This window comes from Diadema setosum, chromosome 17 (assembly GCF_964275005.1).
Source record: "Diadema setosum chromosome 17, eeDiaSeto1, whole genome shotgun sequence".
NCBI classification, from domain to species: Eukaryota; Metazoa; Echinodermata; class Echinoidea; order Diadematoida; family Diadematidae; genus Diadema; species Diadema setosum.
Window position 1 is genome coordinate 18,964,860 of NC_092701.1, and position 20,361 is coordinate 18,985,220.

At 39.0% G+C, this 20,361-nt stretch overlaps 1 protein-coding gene across 1 annotated transcript in view; it reads left to right on the forward strand.

Annotated features, from left to right (window-relative positions):
• Positions 1-2,475: 2,475 nt before the first annotated feature.
• Positions 2,476-20,361, forward strand: part of LOC140240440 (uncharacterized) — a 66,989-nt gene continuing 49,103 nt past the window's right edge. Inside the window, exons 1-2 of the mRNA XM_072320209.1 lie at positions 2,476-2,718; positions 15,035-15,122. Coding sequence (XP_072176310.1) covers positions 2,619-2,718; positions 15,035-15,122 — 188 coding nt within the window. The 5' untranslated portion in view covers positions 2,476-2,618. The remainder of the gene's footprint in view (positions 2,719-15,034; positions 15,123-20,361) is intronic.

Sequence of the window (20,361 nt, forward strand, 5' to 3'; positions counted from 1 at the left end):
ATACAATATGTTTCACAACTAAAAAAAAAAAATGCCCATACTTGTAGTTTTGGCGTATAATGTATCAGTCAGAACATACGTGTAGTAATAAGTTTGCTGGGAGAGTAGTGTAATAGTTGCAGCAAGTAGTTGGCGTTTATTGATGCAATATCCGGTGAACTGAAGTTGTTCTTTCTACGGATGAAATTAATTTGCGTGTGAATAATACCATAACGTTCACACAGGGAGAGAGAGAGAGAGAGAGCGATCTGACGGAGAGGTAGGGAGGAGGAGGAGGAGGAGGAAAGGAGAGAGATGGAGAGAGGGAGGGAGAGATGGTATATATTGACATAGAGGTATATAACTATATCTCTACGTATAATATTCCACTCTCAATATCCTACCGTTGTCTCTTACAATAATTTATCACGTAACACAGAGACAGATCAGGAGGAGCATTGTAGGTAAAAACATCTAGTCTCACGACGAACACACTGAGCTGGACTTGGACCCAGGTCTTACTTATTGCGATTCAGAGTCTTTTAGGTCACCAAGCAACGGTACCTCAGGCCCCAAAGTGCTGCGACAAAATTCCTCCTCGCACAAACACGTTGACTCACGAAATCATTTATGTTATACGCGCATATAATATTATCTGCACACAGTGGTCGGGTATAGGCCTACAATCACATGCAATGGAAAATAAAAACTTATTCACGAATCAACAGTGCTTGAAGAGTCATGAATTAAGACTCAAAGCGAAATCTGAGATGTTATTGTTGCTCAACATGTGCGGGGAAAGTGAAAAAAAAAAGGTGATACGGTTAACATCCAGCTATATAGCTATAGCAGTCACATTGATATTTGACACGCGCATGATGCAGAAAAATCCGCGAGGACATATTTCGTTTCCTGTTTGCTGTTTGCGCAAACACAAGAGCAGGAAACTGAAGAAAATCCCCGACTGAAACTTTCGTATTCACAACAGAGTCGTCATTTCCTGAAATTCGATTTGAATGAAACATATATAGCACTCACAATGACATTCGCCGCAAAGGCTTGCTATACTCTTTAGTTTCGGAAACTAACCGACCAGACAGGATTGAGTGCAATGGCCAGTGTGTCATAGGAGAGAATATTATGGCAAAGAGATATAGGACAGACGAAAAATGGTTGGAATGTCGTCTTTATTTAAATGCATATCAAAAAGATTCAACTATACAGAACCCTTCCACAGTATATGAAAGGCCCATTTTTTATTTCTTTTTCTTTTTTTTTACAGTCATAACTTTCGTTATGTTTCATTTCCTACAGGATTGTGTTGCTTGCGCCTGTGTGTGTATTTTGTAGTGTTTGGATAACTTAAGGACGTCGAATTCAATTCATAAAAACAATAATACTTAGCCAGTTTCCGAATCTCAAATTTCTAGAATAAATACAAGTGTTGCTATGATTTTGTCCAGTGTATACTGGATCAGCTGAAATGCTGAGCTCTTACACCAAACCACTGCACGTGCAGAAGATTTGGCCGAGACATTCTTCAAGAGCGATATCAAAGGTTTGAACAAGCAAACCAAGTCGCCGCCCATTACCACCACCAAGGCTCGCAGCCCGAGAATTTTTCTGGTCGTTTGCCCCGATAATATTCACGCGCACACAACATAGCTGGAAACACCTCATCCCCATACTGCCTCACTTCGGGCGCGTGTTACCCCTACGATAGCCCGCGGTAGACAGGGCGTTGGTGATTTCTGGTACACGCGACCATCTTTTCCTCCTACATTGCTATTCCTCAGGGGAATCTAACGTCGCTCCGCCACAAGTCAGACACCACCCTGCCCCACGTTGACACAAGCGACGTACGTATATCATAAAATTTTTTGTACGAGACCACTGTTACGTGTGCGAACGGTGCTTCGGTTGACCTTTGGAGTCAACTAAATACCTGATAAGAAAGAAGGAAAAGACCCCAAGACATTCTTCAAAGAGAGCAGTTCTGTACGAGAAATATGAGAAGAGTTACTGTCGCTTGGGGTTAGTCTACAAGTAGATGTTGCGGTAGCATCCAGTCTGAATCACTACCATCACTGGTGTTTTTTTTTTTTTCGTTTTGAAGCTTCTAAAACTCGAACGCAATTCGCCCCTCGGCCCCACTGCACACCTCTTACTTCTGCTTGACCACGGCTTTTGTTAGCTGTGGACAGAGCGTGCGTTTAAAATGGTGATATTTGCATCAGAATGGGACCGATTTCGTGCGGAACAATAGTGCGACACAAAAGTTTTTGTTCAACAAGTTGACAACGCGGATGAATACTATCAAGTGGCGTGCGCCTCTCGCACAGCCACACGACCGAGCTGCCTCCACACACACAACCAACTTTTTGGTACACAAAAGAAAGGGTATACGTAATATAGCGAATGACGTTGGGGCCCATGCGAGGAACAAGTGCATAGCCAGCCAGTGGTGGTGATCGCTCGCTGCACCTCAATTGGACTACTAAACCGCACGGAAGCCGACTCGGCGGAATCAACTCGTGGTATATTACCAGGTCGTATGTTGCTTTCAAAAAACAGAGATCAAATGATGGTTTACTCATGATCGTGGTTCTTTGGGATTGTTATAACGCGTGGATCCGAAGATGAGGTGGCATACTGGATCAGGAAATTCCCTAATTAATAGAAGTACTGGATTATTTCTGCTGGTAGTTGCTGTAACTTTGACGAACCGCTGCGCCGTTGGTAAGTTTGCCCTCGTAGAAGAGTTTGGATGCTGTGGAGAGGTGCGTGGCTCCACTAGAACGTAGTCTCAGTATTTGGAGTAGTTTGATCTTATCTCCTCTTAATAGTTTCACTCAACAACTTTTGCAAAACTTATTTGAAAGGATTTCCTGTGATAAGTCTGTATATTGCAATGAATCATCAAGAGTATGGATTGTATTTCATCATATTGGTTAGGGAAAGTTCTAAACCTGTGGAATGAATTGGATTTGGCACGTTGTGTTGAACGGGATTAGGGCCTACTGTAGGCCAACAGCCAAGGTACAGTAGATTGTGTACAGTGGTCTCGCTGGCTAAACTGATACCAGTTAACAGTTTCCAGTACTCGGGATCCAGGACGTGTACATTGGTAGGCCTACTGTATCGCATTTTAACTGCGTTTAGACGAAATTAAAAACATATAAAGTTTCAATTTAAAGTTTATGGAAATTGACAATTTTACATAGAGAAGGCCAATCACAAGGACACTGTTTTTTGACATATATTCTAGACATCTATGACAGAATGTTTTTGCACATGCTATGTACTTTGTTAGTGTTCTGGGTAATATAATCATGTACTGTATGTGTCTAGCTATTGCAGCAACTAAGTATGAAGGAAATTTATTGGCAATTATCTCATTTTGATGCTTTGTTATATCTCCTTGCACAGAGAGAGATCTCAAGTAAGTAAGGCCTAGATACAATGTGTATGTTCTTCAAGTATCGCTCTATATACTATGCATTTGGTAGGATGAAGCGTAGAATAAAACATGCTGACCAACTAAATGAATTCAGATATGTGAAGCATTCAATTGTAAGGCTTAGTAAGTGTATACTTCTCAAAATGTGTTTTGATACAATATATCTGCCTTGTGCATATTTTGTAAGATGTGAACCCACATGAATGCAGCTTGCCTTGTTTCAGCCAAGTCTTCATTTACCAGCATTTAACAAATGAGTGTGTTCTTTTGCCTATCAAAGATATGAAGAGTTTGTTTGCAAAAACCGATAAGTCCATTTTTGAAGATTATGAAGTACGGTCTCTGTCATAAAGTACAAAATAATACCTTTTAAATGACATATTGGTCACTACATATAAAGGTACATTTTTGAAGTTATGGTCAAAAGAAGCAAAAAATTTCTTATTATTCTCTTTATTTTTCATGACCTTTAATCACAAATATCTCCATTTCACAAATATGGACTTATCGGTTTTTGCAAACAAACTCTTCATATGTAACATGTTTTGTTATAATGTCTTACAGTCCTACATTTGTAGGTAGCATGTGTTTTGTTATGTCATACAGTCCTACTTTACTCTGTGGAGAACAAAGGTCTGGAGGGCAATCAATTAATTGTAATTGGTGTGGGAACCATCCACAGTGCCAGGGTGAAAAATAAGAGGGAGAAGAGTGGAACATCTTAATTGCATAATGAACAGATAAGACAGTGAGATGCCATCTTGTTTGGATATCTGAAGGATCTAATGACTTAATCTCACTCCATAGTGTTGTGTTGTCCTGTCCATAACAGCCATGATTAAAGATCTCTGTCTCCCTCTTTTTATCTGTCTGTGTCCTCCTAGTTTCTCTCATTCACCCTAGCAGCGAAGCTACACATGTAATTAGTGTAAAGAAGAAAACAGCTGAATGCCCTTGTCATTTAGTTTATTTGTACACAATATCGTGTTTGACCCCAAGGCACTGGCATGAAATTTAGCCTACGCGTAATTACAACATGTCTGTAAAATTTAAGCCACCTGATGGGATAGTCAAAAGTTTTATTGGTGCCTTTTGAACTTGTTTTAGCATGAACAGCAGTTACAATGTGTGTATGCTTTAATATCTTGAAGATTTTACAGGAAAGAAAATATGTTGGGTGCCTAACTTTCCATCACATACTGTACCCACATATATTGTTTTATACTGATACATAGAGAAAGGGCAAAGGTCAAGCCCTTCTAAATATTTGGTTTGATTTTGTCCCTACATTCTTTTTAGTGTACATCCCTGACAAGATATTTTTGATCAAAATTTAAATCAAATTTTGTATGTGATAGTTATTGTTATTTCACCTTCTTCTTATTGCTTTTCTTAAAACTACAAGATAGTTGTTTCTCACTTCATGAGTATATCCTCTCTAAGTTTTCTGTAAAGTCTTGATTCTTCTTCACCATGTTTGTGTATTCCAAGAGTTTCATCGGAAAATGGGCTAAGCGCCAAGTTCAAACATTTTTAAGTCGGTCCATTCATGGGCGAAATGGAAAGTTTCTGGACAGTGAAACCTCAACTGTAACATACCTGGGAATATTCTTGAAATCATGATTAAGGATATCCTGTATTTTCTTACTATTTTATGTACTTAGCAGCTTTAAATTTAATGTCTCAACTGAACAGGAATGGAATGTGCTTGTTTTGCAATAATTTTCTTTCTTTCCTACAATATTTTGTAATTTATGGGATTAGAACCTAGCATGTTTGTTTTTGTTGGGAAAAATGACAAACTTCAGTCTGTGCAAATGTTGCAGTCCTACACATCAGTGTCTCTCTCGAGAGTCTTCACCATTCCCATGGCCGACTTGTCCCGAATCTGTGCTAAAGACTTTTTCACTGCAGCTACTAGCACTTCCACTGAAAGTGGGTAAAACTGTATAATAGGTCTCCTCTGCAGCAGTTTCAAACACACATTCCTGCAGTGCATGGGCCAAGATGGCAGTTGGGGCAAAGACAAACACAAGAACCTATCCGTAGGGTTGCCGACAATGGACTAGTGGATAGCATTTCATCCCCCTGGTGACATTTGAGACTCGATGCTCAGCCCTTGCTCCACCCAGGCTGGCTCTCTGTTTTCGGAGGCAGCAGCCCCTCTTTCTTGAGTTTTCCCCAAAAATGTCCAACCCCAAAATTCAGCATCGAAGATATTCTAGGTCCTCACATGAAAAGAAGTCTTAAAGGCACAATTTACCTTTTGCATATGAAACAAAAACCCAGCATTAGTGCTTTAAAATAGTTCTAAAATGTGATTTAGGGATAGAAACAACCACTGTAAAAATTTGAATCCGTGTAATCGATGTCAAGTGTCGTTAAATACACAAAATATAAACAATAGTTATAATAAAAATGTTTCCAGACTAAAGTGTATACAGTTACGGTTTATTGAGAAAAACACTGATATCTCCTTATATTTTAGGTTTTATTGCAAAAAATTTATATGGTAGGATGTTTTATGATACAACAGACCTACACATATGAATCAAATGTGATATCTTGAACATTTTTGAAATCACTGCTCCCAAAGGTAAACTGGACCTTTAACATGAAAAGGATTGATGCCTATACATGCCTTTAGAACTACTTTTCTTCTCAGACTGTTCATACAAAGCAGTGATAACTGGAAAGATTTTCTCGAGTTTTTAATCCAGATCTTTGAAGGCACATGTTAAAGGTACTGATAATAAAATGGGTACAAGTATACAACCATGTACACATAGAAAGGTTCGACAGTTGTACTGTTAACATGTGGAATGACAGTGTATTTTTCTTTCTTTTTATGGGGGGGGGGTGGGGGAAGTACACTTTGTAACCATTCACTAAAGTAGTGCACAAGGCTAATGCCTTAAACATGCCCTTCAGTGGCATTGTACAAAAAAGACTTGAAGTAAACAAAGATTTTGAGGTTTATGTACAGTACATGTATCTACATTTCATATACTCAGGACAAGTATTCCCTATCAAAAGCTGTATGAACTCATTGAAAGCAAGGCATTATACATTGTACAGTGTACATGGACGTACATAATAGTATGTACATATTTTGTTTGTCTTTGAAAAACTGTTATAAGATGGCTAAGTAATTTCCAGCTTGCTGATTGGTCAAAGTGTACCATGTGATCATTCGCGAAAAGTGTCTATCCCTGCACGCCCGTGGGATTTTCGCGCACCCAAATTGTCTAATCCACGGTTGAAATTGTCGCGGTGTTCAAATTTTCGCGCATTTCGCGCAACCAGAAACTAGCGCGACCCGGCCAAGCGCGAAAAATTAGTCACGCGAAAATATCCACTTTTACAGTATTCAACACAAGCTGGGATGGGGTAATCTCGGGGAAAGCCTAACGTTACTCTGGGCCATTTTCCAACGGTGAGTACAATTTCAAAATCTTTGATATTGGATTTATTTCATTATTTCTTTCTCATACACGGTATATTCACCTCGTGTTTGAAATTACTTAGCCATCTTATAAAAGGAATAACGCATTTTCCCGTCGTTGTTCAGCGATATGCAGTGCACTCGAGGTTTCTTCTTCGCATGCACACTCCACACTCGCCTCCGGCTCGTGTGGAGTGCGCATGCTCAGAAGAAACCTCTCGTGCACTGCATACTCGCTAAACAACTCCGCGGCATGCGTTATTCCTATAATTGAATAGGTTGTGTTTGTAGAACATTTTGCTAGAGATTTAGTATGACCACTTGCAAGGTAGCTGCTGTAGGGTATTCTATATTTCAGTCATTCTTTGTTGATCTTTCATTCTAAAGCCATACTGAAATTTAGTAAATGGTGTATATTTATTTTCCTCCTAAAGATAAACAATGAATACTTTTGATAGTGTTGTATCCTACACTCTAACTTTTGTTTGAGTGCTTGTTAAATATCCTGATGATGAAATATTTTTGTAGTGCACTGTATGCTATTGAGTCAGCACTTGTCGTAGTTTTGATTGTCCAGAGCACTGAGGATTTATTTAGAGTATTCTTTCCTTCTTGTACCCGCTTTTAAAAATACCAGATATAAGTTTTGCAAGTTGTGCGAGTCCAAATATGTGACACAAGTGTATTTGCCATTTTAAAAAAACACTAGCAAGAATTGATTTTCCCCTTTTCAACAGCATTGTTGCCCAGGATGAACTTTTGCCTTCGCAGCTGTTGGAGGTGTACCTCCCAGAAATCAATTGGTGACAATAGTGGCAACATGCCCACAATGCCATGCTGACCTAGTCAGTTCAGAGCTGAAGTTTGCTTCCTTTGTTTCCTATAGGAACAGATGTTATGAATGTATTGTTGATAAGTGATTATTAATTGGAGAATTCTATACTGGTTGACTCAGCTAACTGCCTGTGGTTGTTACATTTCAACTAAAAGTTCTGTCTGTCTGACATTGCAGTACTTGTCAACCTTGTAAACAAGCTGATGTACACGTACACTTGTTGTGCTTGATTGGGCTGCTAGAACTTTCTTACTGTGGTCAGAAGACATCATAAACTCACTGGTTCTTTACAACTGTGTTCAGCCATCCCTTGCTTTTGCAGGTGAAACATCGGCCTACTTCATCAATTAGTTCTACATACAATGTTATGGTGTTGACACAAATTTGAACAAATTATCACAAAGAGAGAGCGATAATCACTGAACGGGTGCTGATAGCCTGGCCTTGTCGGGACATTAGCAGTACAGTGCAATCTTATCTGTGTTTTCATGTTTTCTCCAGCACCACAATAAAATGACTCAACTGCTGCTCGTGAAATGTTCAAGCCTTGCACAACTGCAGCAATGTCCCAGATCACACAACAGCAAGCTTTTACTTATTTCACTTTAGAAGTCAGTTTAATGCCATACAAAAAGTACATCTATGGACCTGCCTGCATTGTACCTCTGGCAACCTATTATTTAAACTGTCAAGTACTGCTTGGTACTAATTTTGCTGCCAAAAATATGATTTTTTTTCCCTCCTTACATTAGTGTAATTCTCAATTTTACTTTGTAACCAACATTGATGAAAAATAAATGAAAATGGATAGGTTTTTTGAATTTGCACAGAATCACACCTAAAAGTACTAAAGTTTGCGACACTAATTTGAGAAAGAAAATTTGAACGCAAATATTTTGCAAATTAAAGAATAAAAAAAGAATAATTAATGACAATATGAGGCCTTCTTAAATTCTGCAATAGAATGAAACAAAAAATATGACCCACATAGGGCTAAATGAGAGAAAAACATCTTCCTCTACCATGTGCAAAACCTTGTGAAACACTGATAATCAGCCCCCCCCCCCAAAAAAAAAGCAATAGAAAAATACAACACCAATCAGAAATGTCTCTGTAACTCACTATTCTGTACCGTAGCCAAGAGGAACAAACTGTATAAAAACTACACTTTCGACCCATATGATGCCTGTGATATTTTATCCATAGTTTCCTATTCAGTCTAGTGAATGTTGTTTTGTTGTTGTTTTGAGCATCCGACTTTAATAGTACATTTTACCCTACACTTGGCAAGATTTGAAAAATTCTCCATATCGCATTGATATATATAGCTATAAAAGAACCAACGTTGGCAGCGCACTAATTTAATCGGCGTATTTTGGAGCGATTTGCAGTCAACCCCACTTCCGGTTGCAGCTATCACTCCGCGCGCTATTATGCATGCATGCACACTGCGTGCAGCGGCGCGGCTAGCGTCCCACACACTTATTCATCACTTTCGTTGCATTAACACGTACGTATACTTACTCGCATTTCGTCTGGCCCGATTGAGTCTTATTTCGCTGCAAATTCACCGAATTGGAGAATCAACAGTGAGAATTTTGTGTAGATATCAGCATGGTAGATAAGCGTAAACATCGCTAATACGAACGGGTGGTAACTGTTTCAAGTCCCTAGTCCATGTCACTGCTTTCCCGTTGAGATCGCGAACTGAGCCGTCCGCTGTAGTCACTCTGCGCCGCTTCCTCTCGGAGGCTGCGTGGTCGCACTCCTCCAAAACCGGATAAACTTTTGTGGCTTTTTCGGCGAGATTTTCTAACTCAAATCATCGTTTTCCAGTGCAAGGCACACCCCTTTCGCCAAGATATTTCTTCAGTTGAGGAACTGTCATGTTCTTGAATCTTTCGCGATCATCCATGATTAATAGCTTTTAGAAAGACACTCGCTGAGAAGGTAAATTGGAAATGATTTATGTTTGTATGCCAATAGATGAAATCAATAAAACATATAAAGAAAAAAAAAAAATTTGCGTGACCGATGTTGAGCAGACGCTACCGATGCAAGTGAAACTGTGCGTTGGCGTGCAGTGCATTGCGGTGCAGTGCATTGCGTACGTAACGCGTTGGCGATAACCGGAAGTCAAGCTGACTGCATAAAAGCCAGGATGTTGATTGCACAATGCATTCTGGGACGATATTTTGCTATTAAATGCGATATGGAGAATTGAGATGTGTCATATCCGCACCAGCAGCATCATTGTTGATCATCTCATGAAAAAAGAAAATAGTTGAAAATACAGTCTGCAGCTACAAGTCAGAACTAGAGCCTGTTGTATTTAAACTGAAATATGTACATTGTAAATTGTTTCATTGCTGTCTGATTCATTGGTAACTACAGTACTATAAGATTTGTCACTAGTTGTGTATGTAAACACATGTACAGTGTATTACTCTCATATCCAGTTCTAAATTTTGCTGACAACTTGTTTTCATACACCGTATACAGTGTACGTGTACCATTTGCTAGAATCAGTGTCATAATGAATGATGCCCCACAAAATGAAATAATTCATATCCTTCTTTCAAGGTCACCTAAAGATATAAATTCACATAGATGGATTCATCAATGTGTAGCAGTGATCAACTATATAACATACACAGTATGGACTCATGTATAGGAGGGTAGCAGCTATCTCTGAAGAAGTGAGGGTAGATAAATGACAGATATTAACAGGTATGGTTTATAGGGTATACAGTGTATTAAAGAGACTTTTGCCAGTCAAATTATCATGAGTATTGTAGATTTCACATATTCATCACATGAGAATCAACGTGAAGGATTACACAAACGTACAATTAGTATTTACATCTAGTAGGGAATCAGAGCAAAAGAATGTTTGCTATTTAGCATTGTGGTCTGTAAGTGTAATACTATTCTGCATTTACACACAGTTGTCTGGCAGTGTAAAGAAAGGTATTTTATTGTCAACAATTCCCTGCTGGAAACATTTCATTCTAAAGCAGGGCTGCAGTCCGTGTATTTGTTTTCTGTGTTTTTCTTTCCATTTCTCCCACACTCCTCTCTGGACTAAAGGATGCACTGATCATTTAGAAATTCTTGACCAAGTAGAGGCTCCTAATTGTCAGCATGAGTTCCTATTTGCCCTACAACCTGCACTCTCCTCATCTTTGGGTGTGTTTACTTACCTCCATCACTCTTTGTCCTGATTCACTGTCCCCGAAACCGTCCTGAAGTATGACTCTATTGTTACTCCTCCCCTGAAGGGTGTCGGTGGGCCGTGTCGTCACAATAGGATGCAAATTGCACAACCATGCCCAGTTATACTAAGTTCACTATATTCTTTTCTGTACAAAAACAGTAGTAGTCTCAGCTGACCTGGTTTGTTTTGTTTTGTTTTAGATATGAAAAGAAATAATTGCAATGTTGCAATGATAACCGCAATTAGCTTTCCTCAGGACTAAGCAGAAATATCAGACATGTCTATCATTTATTGTAAGCCTCATTTGTATGGGCAGGAAAAGTACTTAACAAGACTATTGTGTAAGGCACCCTAGCCCCCATTGTATAAAGGTGATACCACAATCAGGATTGCTTGAAAGGTGATGAAAAGAATTTGAAGCTGGGTCTGCACAGTGAGACTAAAGGAAAGGACCAAGCTGTGTCAAAAGATTGTCATACAACCAACAATATTAAAGGTCATACATTGTACTTATGCATTGTCAGAAATTGTGCATATTTGAGGTCCAAGTTCAATTGAATAGTGACAACCATGTAATCTTGTGTCTTCTTTTTTACCCAAGTATCTTGGAGACGAAAACAACAGCAGTCCAATATGGTCATTGAATATGATGTAAAAGAATCAATGTGCAGGTTTTAATCTTGACCTCACTATCTGTATGTAATCTGGATTGAAGAGCAGCGGCCTGAATTACGTTTCTGTTACTGAAACATTATAATTCAGACTGTGTACTGTACATACCAACTTTATAAACAGCAAAGTTAATGTGTACACAATGAAGTACAAAGTAGCTAACTGCCATTTTATTGTGATTAACAGTCGTATGAATGTTTATGTACAATGTATGTGAATGATCATTAACAACCTTCACAAGTTAAATGTATATGAAGTTTCATATCCTCTACAGTAACTGTACATTGTAAATACTTTAACAATCAAAAGGAAAAGTGAAATACCCAGAGTGGGAATAGCATAATTAGGGCATTAAATGCCCATGGATCATATTATGACATTTGTGTCGAGTCTGCTCCATTGCAAAAACATCATGATGCATGTTATACATTGTACATGCCTTTGTTCCTCATCATTGTACAATTGTACAGTACTGTACATACACTGTAGCTGTAATGAAGCGTATTGTAACCCCAGACAGCAGACACGCCATTGACAAGCCAATGGCCAAGATTTCTTGTGCTGCATGTACACGTACAGTGAGTGCTTACAATGTAAATTGCGATATTTCCTACCAGGAACTGTGTGCGTACGAGCAGTGATTTGCAGGATGCAATATCAAGTGTAGTTTCTGATGGAGAAAGGAAGAAAGGAAAAAAAAAAAATCCCCAAAGGAAGGAAGCTTGATGTGTCCCAGACATGTTAGTTGTCTTCACTTCAGGAATGTGTGTACGAACTTAAGCGAGAATTCCTGTGCCACTACGACGAGTGTTTGCGGAGCCTATGAAGCTTAATAATACACTTGTAGATCTACATGTACTTAAAGTGTAATCATAATAATTAGTTTTGTCAGATTGCAATGAAGCATACAGCTGTACAGTTGTTTTATTTGATGAGTGCACTGTAGCTTCTACTCAAGTTGTTAGTGAACGAAAGTGGTGCAGGAAACTGCCAAGCTTTTCATTTAAAACCATGGGATTCCATGAAGTTTTTTTTTTAAATAATGTGATAATCAGCTTAGTTGAACTATATATTGTCTTTTAATTTCCCTACTTCCATCATTGCAGTGTTCATCATTCCACCTCTTTGTAGGTTTAGGTGTAATGATTTTAATATTATCATCAAGACACTGTATTTCCTTGTGCAAATAAAGGAGAATGCAAGAATTCATAGAGTAAGATGAGTTGCTGAAACAATTGTCACTTCTTACACAGTGTATGCTGTTGCAATAACATCGTCATGCATAAAAATACACACATCGTTGTCTTTACAAGAGCTTGTCCAAGTGTATGCGTGTGCATGTAGGCTACATTGTTAATGGGAGCACAGCAAGTCTCCTTTATACCAAAGGATTGAGTCATTGTATCCCTATTGGCTCCGGTAATGGGTGAGTGTCTTATTTCGAAGGACAGCCAGTTTTCAGGTGAAACAACTTCTTTGGCAAGACATGTTACATACATACTTGTGTGAAATTATACCTTCCTTCTGTTTGCCTTCCTTTTGGGGGATGGGGAGGCAGCTACATGTAAACTCCCTTAAAAGGACTGTACAGTACTGGTTGAGGTAGGGATTCATGTTTTGAACATTCCTATTAAAGTGAGATAATGAAAAGCCTCTTATGAAATATGAAAGAGCATGTAATTTTAAGAAGGATTCAACATTTGTTTGATGAAAATTGGTTTTCAAATGGCTGAGATATCAAAAAAGTGCTAATAATAAAAGGCGACATGCCACAACTTTATTAGGATCTCTTTGTTTCACCTTTTTTTTTTGGATATCTCAGCCATTTCAAAACCAATTTTCATCGAATAAACTTTTGATACACCTTAGAACTGCATGCTCTTTGACATCTCATAGAGTGGTTTCTGAATATCTCGCAAAACATTAAAAGCTAAATCTTCCCCTCGACCAGAACTGTACACACCCTTTAAAGTTTTCTGGCTGGATGGGTAGTTGCCCCTCCATGCAATAATGATTTCAAGCTATTATCTTTGACAGAAAGATGAATAACTTTGTAAAGTGTAACACAAGCAAAGCAGAAAAAAAGAAAATAAGCCCCCGAACTCTTCCACTGACCTGGAGTTACCGTTCCCTAGGTTGACCCTCCTCAAACACCTGGTGAGAAGATGGTGGGGGTGGTGGTGAGGCGGGGTCAGCAAGGCTGCTGGGAGGAAAGGTGGTATTACTATTAGTAAGGGTTTACCCAGCTGAGATGTGCCCCTGATAGCTTTCAGTCTCCAATATGAGAGCAGCGTATTCAGCAAGACACGTCATGAGGACAACCTGGTAAAATACACAAAGAGCTTGTACTTCTATGGCCTGACAAATTTTGTAAACCACAGGATGAAAATAAATACACTGTATACTTCAAGGTCTACACTGCATATACTGGTAGTGCTCCTTAAGAATAAGAAAGAAAACTTAATCACCATGTGCCATGAACATGAGGGAGAAAATATTAAAAGTTCTGTAATGAAAATAATAGGTCTTTTCTAGATTTATTCGGCTGAGGAAAAGAATGCACTGTATGTTGTACAATTGAACATCTGAAAATAGAATGACCTACAATAGTACATGTACTCGTATGCATAAATGTAATCGCCCAGTTTGGCATGAAAGGGGTAAGATTTGTAAATGTCCTGATATGTTTGTAGAAAGTATGGTAGTCTTTGTGATGGGATTGTGTATTCTTCTAACAAGGCCTGGAAAGTGAAAGTGACAGGGTCATACGCATGGCTTTAATGTCACCTGAACTGTGCTGAGCAGGATGCAGTAGAGGCATTGTCAAACTTCACAGCTAAATTAATGACTGGGCCTGTACTTAAAAGAACAGTTTCTTTTGTCAATTATGGGCCACCATGCATACAGATGCTACATATTGTACATTAATTGGTGTAATTATGTATATATCAAGTAGCACATTTGCCATTACATTGTATATGGTTGTCTGTTTGAGATGTATGCTTGCTAATGATAAAGACAGTATTTTGTTCTCATTAAGTCTAATTGTCTGATTTTATGGAACAAATGAAATTGATTGAGACATTTAAATTGACCATTTAACATTTAGGCCTAATATATTACTTGTTTTGTCCTTACCTGGCTGTTTTTCCTGTCCTATCATCATCAACTTGCAGACTTACCGGTACATGTATACTGAACATGTATTTAATGTCTAAAAGCCCCATAATACATGCACCATGCATCAGTGTGGGCCCTATGTTTTTTTTCTTCTTTTGTACATGATGTTCAACCACAAGAGTGCACAGTGACGAATACCTTCTCAATGTGAGCAACATGTGTGATAAACTGTACTACATACATGTGTGATAAACTGTACTACATACAGTACATGTGTGAATTCTCGATCTTCTCCCTCCCACACAGGAACTGGCAGTACATCCTGCAACCCTAACCCATGTTTCCATGATGGAACTTGCATACCCAATTCTGATGGCGGGGAGGTGACATGCCAGTAAGTGACCTTCGAACCCTTAGCCTCTAACCTCATCATATTCCATCTTATTCACGTTGAGGTTTCTGTTCCTGCTCTTCTCTCACAACTTTCTTTTCCATTTTGTTTTGTTCTGTTTTGTTTTGTTTTGTTTTATCTTGCTTTGTTTTGTTTTATCTTTTTTGTTTTGTTTTGTTTTAGGCATGTGTTTCTAAGTGAGAGGATATTTTTTGGTAAAATGACATGCCGGTAGGTTGGCTGTTGGTACAATTAAGTTGTGTTGTCATGTCCTGTGTGTGTAGGCACCTATAGGGTTGTAGGTCTACGTACATTGTTGTGTAGTTGTATGATGATGGTGGTGGTGGTGGTGGTGATGATGATAATGGTAATGATTCTTCCGTCAGCGATCAACTTTGAGAAGAGAAAATGACTTATCAGGAAGAGAGGAATGCTGAAAACACTTATCGTTTATTTGCACCACATTCTACAATGTCATGGCACACCTGTTGTTGCTGCCGGCTCCATTGTAATTCCATGTCTTCTTATCAACCCCTGCTCCCAGGATCACAGGAGCGGTCACATTAATGTTCGCAATGACCCGAGAAAAGGAGGTGGAAGGTGATGTGCATGCAGACATACTGCATGGGAGAATCGTGCATCTTTTTGAGTTTGATAATACAAGGCTTTCACACCAGTAGAGCAAACCTGATGATTAATGTAAAACAAGAAAATTTTTGCGTGCATGAAACTTTCACGAATATTATGAGGAACCAGGATCCAAAAAAGTAAAACTCACATGAAAGATTTTGGCTACACAATGCATTGAATGCCAGTGACAGATCGCAAAAATTTCATGCCGCAAAAAAAAAAAAAAAGGGTTTCGGCTCCAATTCTTAAAAGTTTCATGCCCAGCAAATATTTTTGGTTTTACAGTTAGCTCTTTGACTTGTTGTGAACTTCACACATTGGACCTTTTTGAGTCCTCTGGGTTCATTCAATGAAAATCCTGCATGAACACCCTTGCCTTTCTGTTTTTGTTTTGTTTTGTTTTGATTGGCTGTCAGTGCATTTTTTATAGTGGTGCATGCAGTGCATCATGTCGTATTTTCTATCAGAATGTTTTGTTTGCAAAGAGGAACTTCTAGCATTCTGATCTCAGATTTTTTATTATTATTTTTTAATAATGAAGTAGTTCCTCATTTAGAACTACATCATCATGACCCGCGTAGAGTATGTTCCGATATACCGGTAAACTGAGCGTTGTTTTTGGCGCAGAATTACACGTACAAGGCTAGTCATTTCATTGTCTTGCAATGAGTTTTAGTGGCCATGAAAAAGCACAAGAACAACCCAAGATGGGCCAAGACTATTACTATATGGACACATGTTAACAAATGAATTCTTTTGGGGGCATTTCAGGGCTGTCTGTCCTCTTGACAAGTTCACCGGTGAGTGAAGTGCACTGGTACAGTAGCTCTAAAGAATCTACAGTTCAGACCCACTTTGAGAGTTCCAGCAAGAACATGTAAAACTACACCTGTTCAAGGCTCTTTTTGCTACATCCCTTCATGAAAGTCACATGACAGATAATCTTTCTGGCTCCCTCCCCCCCCCCCCTTCCAATGATTTTATTGAGAGATAGAATTACATATAGGCCTATTCTGTATACATAGCAAACTTTTTGTGGCAGTAGTTAGTTAGAAGGTTTGTGTCTGCGAACTGCACATTGTGAGACTAGCTTTTACAAGGAAAATATTGTGCCCCCTGCATGAACCAGAAAGGACACATAAAAGAGCCAATTTAGTGCATTTGCAGGTTGCAAAGGATTTGAGATGGAATGCCCCCTTCTATACAGAGGAATCAATCAGGCAACGTGTGTGATTGATACGCAGGACATTTACCACAAACATTGGATATATCTTCCCGACATATATATGGTTGCAAAGACCAATTGAGTTGTCTCAATATCAAACTCGCCCAAGGTCGTTAAGGACAAAGATGGTATGAAAGGACTGTCCATATTGTGCTTGCCGAGAGGGAGGTCAGTAAGGACATTCATGCACATGTAGATTTCACTGCACAATTGAACATGACATTTCACAGTGTTTTATCCACACTGTACTCTACATCAGCAATCCGTGGCCCTTGAACAACATTTCCGTAGTAGGGCCTATCATTAAAATCACATGACATTGCTGTTTTCAACCCTATGAATATAGAAATTGGATTGGATATGTCCCAACATGATGCAAACATCCATGAGATTCTTTTGTTCATTGTAATTTCATGTCTTTGCTAACTGGAGAGACTTATCCTGATTCCAAAGTTACAGGGTAGACAGGGGCACTGTGAAAGGAGAGAATCAGAGCCATGTGGCCTGTCATGGGAGCTAGGCTGGTCAAATAAACATGAAATATTCTTGAAGAAATGGGAGTTTTTACCTCCCTGAACAAAGCGGAGAATATATTCTGCTGTGGCTCAGATCAAGTGAAGGGTTTTGTAGAGTCTCACATACAGTTGGTGACAGTAGGCAAGAGAAATTGTGTTGAGCTGTCGAGAATTGGCAAGGATTATGCCATTCATCCTGTGCCTGTTGTCATTTTGTGTATTTAAACCACAGTAATTGCACTGTGCAGGCAAATCACATTGGATGTTGCACAGCATTAGACCAAGATTTTACTCTCTGTGACCTTGGACCAAGACTAACCTTTCCATTAAATCCAATGTCACATGTGTCTGACTGCACTGTCAGGGCACAAGGTACAAAGAAAACCCGTCTCATTATTTTGCAACCTGTTATGTGCAAGTGTAAAAGCCTATCATGTGCGTGGCTTGTCTATCTCTTTCTTGAACTCTGCCGCACATACACCATTTTTGATCACGAAACAACTGGATTAATGAAAAAAAAAAAATCAGGAAGTGAATACTTCCTCCAACGCAGGGTTTCCTGCCTTCCTGCTTGGACCAACTAAATAAACTCCAGGAAAGTGCAGCCATTCTGGCTGATTGCGTGTGGGCATATTTCTGGCTGTGCGTTCTTTTTTTATCAAATTTGCAATCTCAAAATTATCAGCGAAATTGGATAGCATAATTACTATGTGAGCTGTGGGTTGCATCCGATCAAGTTCTCAAAACTCACAGAACTATTACTGCTTTCACAAATTTTGTGCTGGCTGTTGTAATTTCCTACTCTTTTGAAGTCAGTCGTTTTGTCCAATTATGGGTGCATTTATCAACTCAGTTTTGATGCAGAATTATGGTTTCCCAACCACTTGAAGGGAGTTTTGGGCAGTTGATTAACACAAAGCTATTTTGATTATGGGGTTAGAAATGCATTTCTTAAACAGCAAAAAGAGTGTGATCGTGTTAAAGTGTGATTGATAACTTGTTTGAGCCAAAAACTCATTTCTGTAGAGTTAATAAAGGCAAAGTCATTTTGAAACATGTTTATAGGGCTATCAGACCTGCCCACGCCAACCACTGCCAACTACATTGGAGCTGCACAGGGACAAGGCACCCCCAATAGACTCATATGATGGAGTTGTTAAAGGCAACAACTCAAGAAGCGTGATCTGAAAGGATTGAAATGCATTTCAAACATGGGAAAGTTGATAAATTCCACCTATAGACCTATCTGTCAATGTCCAACGATTTTCATGCTTTCCTTTCTCCATTTTCCTTGAGAGATGAGGGAATTCCAGGAAAATGTATAAATGCAGCAATCTTTCTTTGAAGTTGCATATAAGTGATTACTAGGCATTGTACTTTTTTTTTGGGGGGGGGGGATGAGAAGTAGGTATTTGGTGGTAAATTAGGACAAGATTTCATTGCATTATTTGCACATACAATAGCTGTAGGCTATACTCAACAATATTACAGCTTTGAAGGTTGGGCATTATGAATTGCATGTTTTTGCTGGTAATCGCAGTATGCATGCCGATTAAGAGTGCATATCATATTTGGCAGGCAAATACTCTCTTTGAGAGGGCCCTTTGTGTATCTGTTCTCCTTCCTATGACACTTCCTAATACTCACAGTGGAAGTACCTGCTAGACATTAATTACTCTGACACGTGAGGTGATTGGAGAGACTGGAGCCTGTGGCCTGTGCATTTGCATGGTTTGTTTAATGCACATGTCGCTAGTGATAACAAAGTTTGTGAGTGGCTATATCCTAAATCCATCTAAATTCACCATTCCCTCCTATCCGGCGTTCTGCCACAAGGTGAGACATGCAGTGCAACTTTCGATTTGCAATACCTTTGCCGCCAAGTGCTGATATCTAATACCCTTCGCCTGTTGAGAGGTTAGATAAATGTCCGTCGATGACAGAAACCAAATATAAGAACGGAGCATCACTTATACTGCTCACCTGATCATTGTTGCATTTGAGACAAAAATATACGCGAGTGACTCCGTAGGCTTCTAAGTGCCATTAGATTCGATATGAGCCTCATGTTACACTGATAAAATATGTGTAATGTTGGCTCAAATTGCCTCTTGTAGACACTGTGAAAAGGCATGTAAAATAAGTCTGACCATTGTAGTGTATTAGTCACTTTGTTTGTATTTGACGTATTTAGCAATGATGGAAAATGCTCTGAAGTACCTTTTACACCAATTGGTATGATTTGAGAGATACATATAATGGTTGCTGTCCAATACACATGTACAGAAGTACGCAGTTACGACATACAGTGTAATCGTAAGGACCAAGCAATGTGCTTGAAAATGGGATGGGATGGGGTGGGGTAGTCACCATTCAATGTTGTCAAAGTTTGTTTTGAGAATGGTAGAACCCACGATAAGACCGTGCATACCCTCTTTACAGTACATACATATACTGTGAAGAAAGAAAACAAAATATTTTGTGATTCTCAAGGCAAAATATATCTGACAAATTTGCTGGCAGGAGGTTCCAAGTCCATTTTTCAATAAGGTATACATCTCTATTCATTTCATTGTGATTTCTCTCTGCCAAATATCGGTTTTGGGATTGATCACAAGAAAAGGTCATTGTCAACTTTGAAACAAAGTTGCCAGAAACCTTGTACCTTTTTAGGACATCTTACTGTATATGTGGGAACTTGAAGCCCCCAACACTTTTTTTTTTCTGAATCACAGGTTATGCGAGTTACCTACCTTCAGCTATATCTTTCATGAACAGATAAAACAGAACTTCTGTGTGTCAGAGTTCACAGACAACAAGGTTCTGTTTAACATTTGCTCAGTTTTGTGTCAGGTTCCCATGGAGCAAGATA